We start from the raw sequence: 13,441 nt of genomic DNA, 5'->3' as shown, positions 1-13,441 counted from the left end.
CGCCTCAAAGAGTGTGACCACAATTAGCCCCATTAAGTAAATAACCCTTAAAATACCACAGAGCTCTTTTAGCAATCTACTTGATGTCTTATAACATCCATGTATTCCTTTTCAACCATCTTTTCTTGAACTTTTTCTTTCTTTCCCGAAGAAATCGTAGCAAGAACAACGAAGAAACGTGTTCTCAACGTTTTGTAGTCTTAATATATGCAAAAATATACAAGAACTATTTTTCTACATGGATATATTCACGGAGATTATAAAACTCCGGGATCTAAATACAAGTTAATAAATTAATGTTTGTTTTGAAAGTGTCCACGTAGATTTCATTTACAAACTTTAAAAGTTTAAAATACTTCACATCCTAAAGTTACATCTCTTCTAAAAAAAGATCGTCTTCGATAGAATTCAAATCAAGGTCGGAATTGTAATCTATAGGAAAGATTCCTTCGTCCTGAGCTTTGGGGTTTAAATTGTGTAATCCGTCATTCTGGAGGTCTGATAACTTGTTTTGTCCTTTGAGGTCTTCAATGATTTCGATCTCGGAATCCAGCTGTTTTGTTGGCGATGAAGTCGGGGTTATCATAACACTACTGACTGAAGCGTACAGAGGCGAGGAGGTGATTGGTTTCAGCGTGAAGTTCTCAGACTCAGCAAAGTAGCTTGTTAATTCCCTTGAACACTTTTTATTCTACAACAGAAATAAAAAATATACGAATTTGCATCAAGAATTATCTGGAAAAAGCGTTCACCGCGAACACGAGTCATTAAATTACCATGTATTTTGGTATCCGTAGTCCTTTTTTTCTGTTCTGGCAACGAAAATAGGACGTCTGCAAATGAAACAAAACATTCTGTTTAATTGCCGCTCTGAATTACTCACAAATCATTTCTTACGTAAATGAAAACAAAAAACAAAAAAACAACAACTAAGTTAGAAACCGTCTTTTGTAAAATATTCATAAAAATAAATTATTCAAAACTACTCAGTGATTATTTAGCTTCTCATCAGGACTAACGAATAACAATTTTTTTTAGTCAAAGCGATTCTGAAATAAATTAATCTAAAATTGAGACCTCTTCCATTTTCTCCAAGTCTAAGGCAGGTCTGTGTGAGTCGAAATCGTCTTCAATTCTTCTTTTTACACCACTTTTCCTGCGATCGAAACAGGGTTGAGAACGGCTTCTGTGCAAACCTGACAGATTCGGTTTCCAGTTAAAGTTTAAGTCTCTATTCTCGTTAATCTTACTCCCAGTAGGATCAGATTTTGGACTTTCGTTTTTCATAAAAAGGTGTTTTTCCCCAAGGGTAGCATCTGCTGAAGCAGGTCTTGGTGTTGGCGAGGCAGGAGGTGTTGATATAGATTCCACTTCGTTGTTTATCCACAGCAGCTCGGCCAATTTAAATTTGTCGTCCGGGCATGATATCGATCGTGGTTTTTTCCCGCAGTTTTCTACAGGTTGCCATACCACGGAAGCTCGCGGAGCCCACAACGATTGTACCTCTGTACTCCCCGGCAGCGACAGAGAAGAACATAATTTCTTATTTGCGGGTGGCTGAGTGGTACTGTGCATAGCTGATGAATCGGTCACAGAGCAGTTATTGCAGTATGTTCGTCCGGGTCGATGAGAAGGATAACTTCGCGTCCTTGAATGACCAAATATCTGTCGTACATCTCTACGCAGACAGTGAGCGAGAGGACATTCTGAAAGCAAAGTGAAATATTACATCGTGAACCATGTGTTTTGTAGCAGCTCATTCGAACAAAAACAATGCGTTGATGATTACATGCAAGTTTTTATTCGGCGAAATTTCCTAGCAAAGTTTATACAACTGCAGACAATTTCTCGCACCAATCAGAAGCGAAACATCTAAAATGCAATTTACCTGAAACGTGGTTATTCCGGGAAGAGATGGCTCGGAGCTGTAATGCATTTATCTGAAAGCAAAGCAGCGAAGAGTAAACATCATTGAAATTCGTGTCAACTCGCGATCGAATCAGAACGGAAAAGCTCCTACGACAGGTCTCTCGAATGAATATCAGTTAATTCAAATGTTACCTCGGGTTCATCGCTGGGGAGGTCCTCAAGCGATTGATTTTTTAGCTTGTCTGTTATGACAGTCACCATCGTGGTTTCCCCACATGAAGGCCACGATCTACAGTTCTCTTTGTATTGAATGACAGAATATAAATTTAATGAGTGACTGACGCGCGAGGCATTCACTCGAACTTGTCGACTGCCCTAAAAGAGAATTAAACCGGATATCAGCCGTCACAAATATAAATTCGATAAATTTAAAAGAACATGAATAAGATTTACCGTAGATAGGTCGTTCCCGATCGCTGCTAAACTAACCTTTCTAAGCACCGTGACATGTTGGGTTTAGTTTCGGATGTCGTAGTAGCAGTAGTAGTAAATTTCAATCGATTCTAGCATCTAACCAGCGGCACAGCGTAACTTCAGGGCCTGAAACAAACACATTTAAGATGTTATTCTCGTTTCTCTTTGATCTCTTTTCATGTTAAAAACAGTTTTTCTCGCAAAAAATCCCAAACCCCTTGGCAAAAGAAAAATTATCTTGCTTAGTACACGAACAAAATGAAATTACAAAGCGAAGCATTTCACTGCTACTAAGAAGGTACACATTTCGATCTATTAACGGAAAGGCCTTTTATGTACCTACGATTTGGCGATTTCTTTAGCTGAGCGCTTGGTAAATTTGGCGATGAGTTCGATGCTTAGGTGAATCGAAGAAAATCGGTTAGATATTCTTGTTGAGTGTACAAACCGGACCAGTTTGGAGGGCTTTTGTGGCCTCTAAATGCCGAATAGGGTCTGTCTGATTATAAATGTCACCTTGTAAAGAACAATCTCTGCAACCAATCAGAGCGCAGCTACAGGTTAATGACTGCCCCTGATTGGCTCGTATTTCCTGCTGACGTCCACTTCTTTGCCATCAATGAATTTACAGGCAAAGAAATATTTTATTACCAAATCAACCAACCAACTCGTGTCGCTACAACGCGGACTTTGTGAGAAATTACACTAATGAATTCAGTCTCACCTCACTCCAAACACAATGTCACTTTTGACACGATTGGCTTCCTATCCCTGCATTGTTGTGGAAGATAAACAAGTAAAAGAAATTTGCAAGCCTTATTTATGTCCAGTCGAGCGCTTCCTCCCTTAAAAATGGAAACAGGATTATCGATGTGTGTATTATTTTTCATGTGCCAGTCGTTTATATCTCTTTCTAAACAGGAATGTTTCGTACGTAGTAGCGAATCGTACAGGCGAAGGTTACAAATCCCTCGCGGGTTTACGAAAATAGGATTCTTAATTTATTTTCCACCGAATTTTACTTTATTTCCTCTTGGTCTAAGTAAAATAGTAAAAACAAATTGAGGTCGTTGTAGTGGTAATGAATTATACATATTCCATCTGTATACACAATTCTGATACGATATTCGATTATTCAAATAAGCTACAACCCATTTTTTTATCCTTCTGTAGAGTTTTTCTCGTTAATGTGATTCATAGTACCTATTGTTAGCAGAACACACTCGGAGACACAACACAATTTTAGCATAACATATGAATATACTTAAAATTCACCTGGAAAACACAGTGTGAAAAGGCGGCAAGTGAAACCAATATCTTTAGCTGGCTGAATTAGATTTGTATGCCTTTTTCAGTTCAGTCTTGTCAATATGTTTGATTTGTTTGCCTCATGACGCAACATCTTTTGTTGCAATTCCGGAAAAAAATCCTTGAGTACTTAAGTAAATCTTACTGCCGAGCTGTTCTAAAAGAAAACATTTTAATACTGAAATTTGGTGGGTCAACATTGCACAGCAAAAGCATTATACCACCGAACCAAAACAGCCCAGGGGGAATGTGGAGGTCGCAATGCATCGCTTCACTAATCATAGTAAATATCTTCATCAATCGGCGAAGATCAACTCAGGCCCCGTGAGCTTAAAGGCATGACACTTTAAAAGGAAAAGCTTAGCAGTTAATTTATTCACATGTCCAGGTTTGTTGCCGTGCAATTGCAAGGAGTTTGAATTGCTAAGCAGTTCAGTAAATAACTTAGTAAATTAAGCATATCTGGGTTTTTCATCACTGTCTCCAGTAGTGGATATTTTCCAAACAACCTCATCACAGGCACGAAATGACAACAGCTTTACAAACTGCTTACTTTTTAGTTCATTTGCACTTAAGTGAGAGTTTTCTTTGGTAAATAGCATTTCTAGCAGAGATGAAAGAGAGTGATCTCTGTTAAATGGAGAAAATAAAGCTGATTAAGGGAAACATCGCATGCATGGCAGTGAATACATACGGTGGGGAACTGAGTTTAAAAACTTCCTCCCTGTGAAAAGAAACCAATTAGAGAAAAACATTTTTGCATGAAATGAGGTTCTATGATGAGAAAAAATACAACTTCATTGTCTCTGTTCAAATGTATACCAATGTTAGGTCGAATATTTGTAAAAGCACGGTAAAAAAACAGCGGAAGCCACCATCAGGGTGTAATCTTGCACGCTAATTCACACTAAAAAATTGTCTTATTTCAAAGGGATTTCAGATAGAACTCCGTTGGTGATTCGAAACGCGCGCACTTTTTATATCTTTACAGGATACTTAACTCCAGCACCTGCCTTGGATATCACCGAGTGACAGCGACTAAACAAGCTTTATTCTTTCACCTTTTCAGCACGTCCTAGAACTTTTACAAATCTTGCCTAAATCCCGTTGTAAAAACATTTCGAAACTCGTTCATCATAGGTTCAGTCATCTGAAAAATGTAAGTTTCCATCTTAAGATACATTTGATGTTAGTTTTGAATGAAGCTATTCCGTAGATCCAAAAGGAAAACACTTCTGCCACCAGAATACGGCAGGGAAAGTTTTGAAACCAATGTTAGTAATAAGTACAATCGCAGGCCTATCGTTCACCTTGTATTCCTAGGCTGCAAAGGCAAATTTTCTGAAATACAAAATGAAGTGTCTTAAACTCGCCCATTCACGCTATGAGTCTATGCTCTGTGTGTAGTAAGATAGTATCTTCTTCACTACGGACTGACTCAAAGATTCTAATCTCCATTTAAATATATAGTTATCACATAAATGCTCAAATCATGAAATGGAAAGTGAATAATATTATAAATAATTCCACCTAGCTAGGAGCTTAGAGTGCCTCATTCTGCATCCCTGTTAACGGTAAATACTCTAAAATTAAACCAGATTTAAACCGGCCTGCTTTTCTCTGACCTGCTCATAACGGCTTAAGAAAAATAATACGACCAGATATCTAAGAAATGTTGAAATACTTTCCTCGGGGAAATGGAATATAGATATTGTTTTTCTCGTCCTTTAAGTCAACCGGCTCGAATCTTTTCCGTGTTCGAAGCCTTTTCTTCTTCATGTGATTTAAAACTTTACAGTTACCTTCTCCAGACAAATCTACACATTTCCAACCGCAATCTTTTCGGAAAACAGCATTCTTGTATCGGAGATCAATACAGTCGCCGAATACTATAAAGATCTTAAAAGCCGGCTTCGTTTCCAAATTTGTTCGCACACCATTAACATTTCATGCTGTCTCGAGAAGAACACTTCAGCTCACCTTGAATGTAGATTAATAATATGCAAACCCATATCATGATTTGTACTTTTTTTTCTCTTTGAGGCAAATGTTGAAATAAATTATTTGAAAAAACGCGATCAAAACCTCCCAACGAATTTGTCGTGTTCTCAAGTGTTATCACGTTTATTTTCACACAATATCACGCTTATTTGAGTTACTAGCACATGGTCAATTCTCATGCTAGAAGCTACTTCATTTACATGAAATGTTCAGTGCCGTATTCTGCCTAAGGACTGAGTTGAAATGGATAACGAAGAATGAAGCTGAATGATTTGAAAATAAGACTTGAGTCTGTCCTTCGATAAATTGCATCCTTTCGTTATTTGCTAATATGGAAATCATTTAATGAAAATATTGTTCACCTTATAAACTAAACTAATTTCGATGAGGAATAAAAATACAACAATTACTTCAATAAATACCGTGACTGGAAATCTCTAGATCATATTAAAGCAATTTTTTTTCTAAATCGCAAATTCAATCAGACACTTACCGAACCTTTACGACAAAACTGACCGATCACTCGGCAATTTCAAGTAACGTCAACTGGGCGAGAGAGAAATCCAAGCCGGCTATCTGTCTCAACTGATAACCAATTTACGCGTTTACTCCGCCTTTAATTTCGGAAGAAGAAGACTCACAAAGGTGACAATTCGTGACAAGCTTAAGTTCATTCATAAAGATATTTTCCCACCCGCGAGAGACGTCAATTTGTTGCCAGCTTGTCAAAGGAGAATTTTAACTTAGTTAAAACTCCTTAAAGGATGTTCTTTAAAATAAATTAATTTTGCTTCCAGATATAATAAAAAGCTCTCTGTAACATTTTATTAGTTTTGTGCCAATAATTTTAAGCTAAATTTCACAATGTGCGTTTCCTTTTGTGTTTCAAGGTGTGTTCAAATCCCATCGATCTATGATTGGTTTGTCCGAGACGCGTGCGGAGAGAATTTCCATTCAGTAAGCGGTGTGAAGTGTGATAAGAGATTCAACAATTTCGTATCGATTCTCCGCGAACGAATTTTCATTTGCACATTTCATTGCCTTCATGCATGAGTGGGAAATATAATATGTGGTAAAAGAGTTTGATTTCCATATCTAAAAACGCGATGGTTTTTACAAAGAGAATATATTTTTGAAGTGGTTTTAAATAAAGATAATTTATGGAACAAAAGAAGTTGATTCCCAGCCTCACGAAATACACTTTTATCCAACAAATTAATGATGAAATTGCTACAACTCAGTAATATTTTTCCTGGATATTCTGCATTGTTTTGTGTTTCAAGTTGTTTTACATTTTACACTGAGTGATATCAATTTAGCTGATGTTTGAACATTATACGATTAACTAAAGAAGCCACTCGCCGTTAATTACGTAAATAGCGCTCTTGGGTCACGAACAACTCCGTATCTTGCATTTTATCTGTATTATCAGGCTGAAAAGTTTGGTTTGATATCTTGTAATGCTCTCTAATCAGAAGGGGTTTTAAGTTTGGTTTCAGAGGTCACGAAACTTTCACTGTTCCTGTACTCGAAGTTTTAGTTACTTGAAGAAGGATACCATGAAATATCGTGATAAAATAAGGTCAACTTCTACAACTTAAAGTGAGCTAATAATTGATTTCAATTCAACAAGCTTCAAAAACACGAAGAATATCAACCTTTTAGGCTACATATATAACGACTTGAATTAATCCATAACCCAAGCAAAATGTTAATTACTTTGCTCCTACCCTAAAAGCTTATTCAAAATTACACAGAGTCATACTTCAGGTGCACGTTCTATGGGTCACGAACCAAGCACCCGAAAGTACCCGTAACTGTTGCCTTGACAGATGAACCAAGAATTGATTAGAGTTCCAATTTGTAAGAATGCTCAAAAGTATTGCACAAGCATTCTTCCGTTTTCCTTTCATGGACTTAGAAATGAAGCCAAACGGTTTTTGTTTACGTTTCCAATATTGTTTAGCAATCACAAGATACTCCGTCAATATATTGGTGCCTGCATGACCGGAGCCAGTCAGCCGTCTGCGCAAGGCATTATCCTGCCACACAATTCGACGAGGGCAGGAAATCTCTCTCAGGATATCTATCACTCCCGCACTGTATCGTGAAGATCTCCAAAATCCTAAGGACTTGTAGCACAAGTTTTGATATATTTAATTCTCTTCTTCTGCTGGCAATACAAAACTTTAGCTGTCAATTTATCCGTCTAGAAAGTAATATTTTCTCATTCCAAGAGCTGGGTGTGCTCACGTTTGTCAAAGTTTCATTTAAACTAGCATTTTTCTGAGACGGTAATTAGTCGCAATAAGGGCGAACGGGAAACAGAATAATTAATTTGGGGTTAAAACACAACAAACCTCGATATTTCTCGAAGGGTTAAAAAAAAAATCCACTAAGAGAGCTTCCTGGGCTAGAGCACTTCTTATACCATTTCGATCTTCGGTTTTTTTTTTTTTTTTGAGAATTAAGCCATACACAGGAGAGCTTGTTTTCTTTCTGCGCTGACCGATATCAAACAGGAGCCGCATATCTTACGTCGTTCTCTTGATGAAAAGCCCTTGTTTTGCAGGGCCGGATATTCAGTAGTTATAAAAGGAAATACATTCAAATTTATAAGACTTGCCTTTCGCTTTTCCGTTCTCTAACAATGAGGTTGAGACTGAAATTTTCGGTCCCTTAAACGGAGTCCCGCCAACTCAATTCAAATGGTACGGTATGCCTTTTGTAGAAGAAACAACAATGAAGGGGAAGGCGAGAGATATTTAAAGAGATGCTAAAATCCAACCGATAACTATTAAATTTGCCATGGAGGCAACAATTTTCATTTTCATCTGTTTATGCAATTAGGGGTGAAAAGGCTGCATTTATTTTCCCTTTCAACACAATAACACAGGAAGCAACGAATTTGGCCAGCTTCCCACTTCTCATCATCAGAGTTTAAGATAAGCACACACGGAGGTATTCTTTTTTTCATTTTATCGATCACGAAGGCGGGAACGAAATGTTTATAAAATTCTCTAAATCGCCTTAAGGGTTGACATGGATTAAGAACGATTGATATGTGTTTGAATAAACTCCCTTTCACAGTTGAGAACTCTTATAATTGTTATTTGGGTCCTTCCAGTCCACGTGGAATTAACAGAGCACGTCTATCCAATAAAATCCCACATCAATAAGTTTTGTATCACATGCAATGTGATGACAAAAGAATGGTTATTACAAGAACATTTATATCATGCATTGATAACAAAAAAGATTGGCTTCTTTTTGTGGAGAGAGCGAAAGAAAAAAAAACGTGCCTTGCCACATGTGTATTGTACAAAGGTAAAACGCTGAGTTAAAGAATAACTAGAAAGAGTACATGGGGAAAATCATGCTAATTTCTTGGAAAACGGAATACTGACTTGTCAGGTTCAGAAAACAAAGACAGGGGAAAAAGAAAAAAAAATTGCTATTTTCTTAACTGAATTACGGTGTATGTGTTTTCACTGGATGAATTTCAGTATTTCATTGTAATTTTACATGGAATAATTACGAAATCAGAGCCAAACTGCGGACGTGTTTGCGGTTTAGTAAAACTGAAGCCATGACGCGGACGTCATTAACTCCCTTGCGAAATAAATATTAGCGGGAAAAACCCAAATTGAACTTGTTTCAAGGCGTGTAAATCAGGTCATGAAAGATTTCTAATGAGGTCAGGATGAAGATTCTTGTTGAGTGATAGCTTTCAACAACACTTGATTCGGATGTTCATTTTCTCTCTTCTTTTTCGTGTAAATATGAACTGGAAATTATTTGAAATAAGGAAACACCTTTGATCTCCGAGGTCACGTAACCACCAAGTAACCAGCCCACTGTTTTGATTAAATTTCTACTTCTTCTTGCAAGATTTTGAAATTCACCCGGCCGCAAATATTGAGCGACATCGCTTGCCAAATTTTTTTGCACTTAAAAAAATTGATTCACAGGTCGTCTTAATCTCGCGTTGAAAAATAAATGTTTATCAAATTTTCTCAAATTTAGTAGACCACAAAATATTTCTAAGTATAAATAACTCGTAAAATGTCTTCATTTAAAATCAGGGTATTTGATTTAACTATCGAAACTAGAAATGCATCAAAATTGAACTCAAATTTGGGGTTTCCTTGAAAATAGAATTTGTTTCTTCAGCAAGGCGTCAATTGCCACTTTGCTGCATCGTCAATAAATGAATTTGATTAGCAAGCTGTCAAATGACAGCTTTATAGGAACGATCTTAATGTCTTATGAGCAGATTTGAAGGTCATCCATTTGACTGAAACGTGCTTTGAATACAAATTAAATCACGCTGGCTATAAAAACTGACCTGAATGTACCGTGATGCCCGCAGCTTCCAAGCAATAAATGACCTTTCACCAAAACCCCTTGCTGAATCACTTTTAAAATGACGAAAATTTTCACATTGTTCAGTCGACCTCAGTGCGTCGCTTAAGCTCTCTCAGTTTCAAATCAGTCCATTAATACAAGCCGCACTATTTTGCGAAAAGCTTACAGCAAATATATTGCAATGTATCCTTGGCAATAGGTCACAAAACATAGAATAATTGTTTACTGTGACTTTAATATATTCAAACAAAACGCTAGTAAAAAAAAAAATAATAATAATAAAAAATAAAAACAATCTCACTGAAATATAGCGCCGATTAGAATCTTTTGTATCTTGATACTGAAGAGATTTTTAATAAGAAAATTTGATTTGTGTCAAAAGCAATCAGATCGGACAATTGTTACTACGGGTAAAATTTCTATCCGCATGAAATGACAGCAGGCGAAGTAACACTTGTGAGCAGGTTAAGACAGGGATTCATAAAAAATTGTTTTTCTCACAATTCTTTTTGTTAACTGGTAAACATTCATACTCCAACATGTCAAAGTTAACCGAGAAAATTAACCGCCCAAATTAATGATCGAAACCCGCACCATGCAATATTCATGCTGGAATTTGAGGATCTTAACATGAACAGTTATTAAATATGCAAAGTTTGCCCGTAATAGTGCAGGTTTATCAGGATTCTCGTAGAAGCTTTTGTTTTGAAACCATTCCTTTCTGGAAAAAATATATTGGTTCATGTAGCATGCAGGGTCTGGGAACGCGCAGTGCGAGTCCTCGTGGACCTTGAGAGGATATAACGCCAACATCACCGATCGATGATTCGAAAGGAAATTTTGTGAATTTAAGAGGTCCTACACTTAAAAAAAACTGTGATGCACCTTCCCTCTTACTTTTACACCCGCGGCATCTTTCACTTAGCAAGCTGTAATAAATCAGTTAGTTTCATAAGAGTCGAAAAATGTTGTCTTCGATCTCTTCTAATGACCCCAAGAAGTTCATAATTTTTAATCTTTCAAGCCTTTAAAAGACTTTGAAAAGTTTTACCAGGGTATAAATAATTCCACAACTTTTGAACTATTTTCAGTTCATAATTCTGGTAAGGATTGCGAGATAGCACTGAAAAATGACAGAAGATCAGGTTTCTATCAGTTTACAATCCTCGTGTTCAATATTAACTGCAATTAGATCAAATGCAAAAACTGTTGAGCCTGAAAAGGGAATAATTAACGCCAAACTGGGCACTAAAGCATTTATTCAACTCCATATAACGTTTTATCTGTTCATATGTTTCCCCATAAACTGAGTTACTACTGATAGTAATTACTGATAGCTGATGTTTCGTTGAAAGAAAACTGACTGGGAACCAGATTGTGGCTTAGTAAAGAATGGTCTGCATTTCCTCTGTGATCAATAAAATTACCCTCTTCCGCTAAAAGCCCTTAACTACAGAACTTATTCCCTAAATTTTTTAGCCATAACTCTTGAATTTCCAGCCTTGTTAAATGAAGCCTGCATAATCCGCTTTACTTAATGATCACTGAAGCTTTGACGAAATTATTCTTCGACGGTAGAAGTTTTAAAATAAGCGCATCTCACGTTTGTCAGATTTTAATCAAGCACGCAGGTTACGTAGTGCATGATTAAAACAATAACTTGATAAACAACCAAATGAAAATGAAACTGATGAGTCAGCAATTTCAGTTTCATTTTCTCGGGAATCCTTGTTACTATCACGAGGACTCTTGGAATAACAGCAAGTCGCATGACAATGCTGATGTAACGTTTAACTAAAAAATCGTAGTTTTATCATATTCTAAACACCACTACATAAATCTCCATGCTCCTCAAGACTCAGTTTGCACATTTTCTATTCAAGCTTCAATTCTCACTACTGCATGTTTAGTACTAAAATATGTAAATTCTCTCCATCAAGTTCTCAATTTTGCCACTGACTGACGTTTTCACTCGTTAGCTCTACTAAGACGGAACGCAGCGAATTCAAACATGTCTAAGATGAGATCAGACTTATCGGACCGCAATATCAAGCAGTGCTGCTGATCTGAACAGGCGCTCTTAGCCTATGTCAGCTACTGAATGCAGGTAGTAAAAGTCCAATGGACCTAGCATATTTGTTCGGAAAAAATAATTAACGTAGCTACTGACCTTGAAAATAAAAAAATTGTCTGAGTTGTTGTCGATGAAAACAAAATATTGTTGTACAACTTTTAGATTTAAAATCCGGATCATGTGTGACTGAGATTAGCGGACGACCTTTGGTTTTCGAGAAGGATTCAATTGTTCAGTTCATCACACAAACAGATATCCGTAGCAGTACGGAAGAGAGAACGTGACTGTATGTAACGTTTACATCATTTTTCATCGTTAAGATCTCTTTCATAAAACTTTTATTTCTTCCCTCGTTTTATCTAACGTCGACAATTATGTTTATACTCTTTTGTTTGGATACTTGTCATATTTCAGAACATAAGTGAATAAAGACACTCGGATCCCAAGTTCTAGTAAATTCCGGTTTCTGTACCTTTGCAACTTAACGGTGAACATCATTGAAATACGAACATCGGTCTTAATTCTGTTAGTACTGATGCCAATTCTTAAACCACAACTTACCCAAATAATGCCAGCCAGTTTGAAAATTGTTGTCTGAGTTGTTTAAAGGACGCTCTCTTTTTGTATCCAAATCGTCGACAGTCTGCACCGGTGATTTCAACGAAGTCAACAAGGAACTTTGACCTAATTCAGTTGTTAATGAAACATGACCGCCGCCCAAAGCGATATTGAATTTTCCGCGAGATGAGTGAGTGGGAGGCGAGCTGAACATTAAACGGAAATGTGAAAAAAACAAATATATCTTTGCCATTTTTCTATGAGTCTTGATTGTTAACTACTGACTGATAAACCGTCTGTTAATTATTATCCATTTTAGGTTATGGCTTTTAGCTAGCCGAGTACGACATGATGTTCGACATTATGATGCCCCCACAAGCTGGCACTTTACTTCAACACTGAGGCGATATATTGAGGCACTTATATAAATAGCACGCTTTTTGCCGCAATTTTCAATTTCTAGAAACACGCATACAGGACTAGCACTCCTCAGGGGAATACTCTCAAAAAATTCGGGGGGGGGGGGGGGTAAATAGAACGTCCGTCATGAATATTGAAACTCTTACCTTTTCTCAAAAAAAAATATAATTTTCTCATGGTTTTTTAAACCAGTTGTATAAATAATATAAAAATAGGCACAATTTCACCTAAAAAATAAAAAAATAAAAAAATAACAGATCCAAGAACCAAGTTACGATGAGTATACAAAACTTTTCCCGATCTAAGACTCAAATAGTCAGATCTGACCCAAGTTAAAACCAGGAGTCTGTCAAAAGACACAAAACTTTG

At 36.8% G+C, this 13,441-nt stretch overlaps 1 protein-coding gene across 11 annotated transcripts; it reads right to left on the bottom strand.

The window, feature by feature from the left end:
* Nucleotides 1-66: 66 nt before the first annotated feature.
* LOC113684067 (protein FAM53A) lies at nucleotides 67-12,858 on the bottom strand. 11 transcript variants are annotated; one of them, XM_089195957.1, is made up of 8 exons: nucleotides 12,656-12,755; nucleotides 2,683-2,876; nucleotides 2,359-2,469; nucleotides 2,062-2,244; nucleotides 1,889-1,940; nucleotides 1,078-1,706; nucleotides 777-833; nucleotides 67-691 (listed from the first exon to the last, which is right to left on the bottom strand). In XM_089195957.1, the coding sequence occupies exons 4-8, from the start codon at nucleotides 2,128-2,130 to the stop codon at nucleotides 371-373; spliced, it is 1,128 nt and encodes a 375-aa protein (XP_089052083.1). In that variant the 5' UTR covers nucleotides 2,131-2,244; nucleotides 2,359-2,469; nucleotides 2,683-2,876; nucleotides 12,656-12,755; the 3' UTR covers nucleotides 67-370. The 11 variants fall into 11 exon arrangements, with proteins under 11 accessions (XP_089052083.1, XP_027057169.2, XP_089052088.1 ...); XM_027201368.2 differs by lacking the exons at nucleotides 2,683-2,876; nucleotides 12,656-12,755 and adding exons at nucleotides 3,068-3,188; nucleotides 6,151-6,473; XM_089195962.1 differs by lacking the exons at nucleotides 2,683-2,876; nucleotides 12,656-12,755 and adding exons at nucleotides 3,068-3,114; nucleotides 3,619-3,687.
* Nucleotides 12,859-13,441: the final 583 nt, after the last annotated feature.

This window comes from Pocillopora damicornis, chromosome 2 (assembly GCF_964200805.1).
Source record: "Pocillopora damicornis chromosome 2, jaPocDami1.2, whole genome shotgun sequence".
In the NCBI taxonomy this organism is placed as follows: domain Eukaryota; kingdom Metazoa; phylum Cnidaria; class Anthozoa; order Scleractinia; family Pocilloporidae; genus Pocillopora; species Pocillopora damicornis.
The sequence above is the reverse complement of the archived record's forward strand: the minus strand, read 5'-3'. Positions and strand labels throughout refer to the sequence as shown.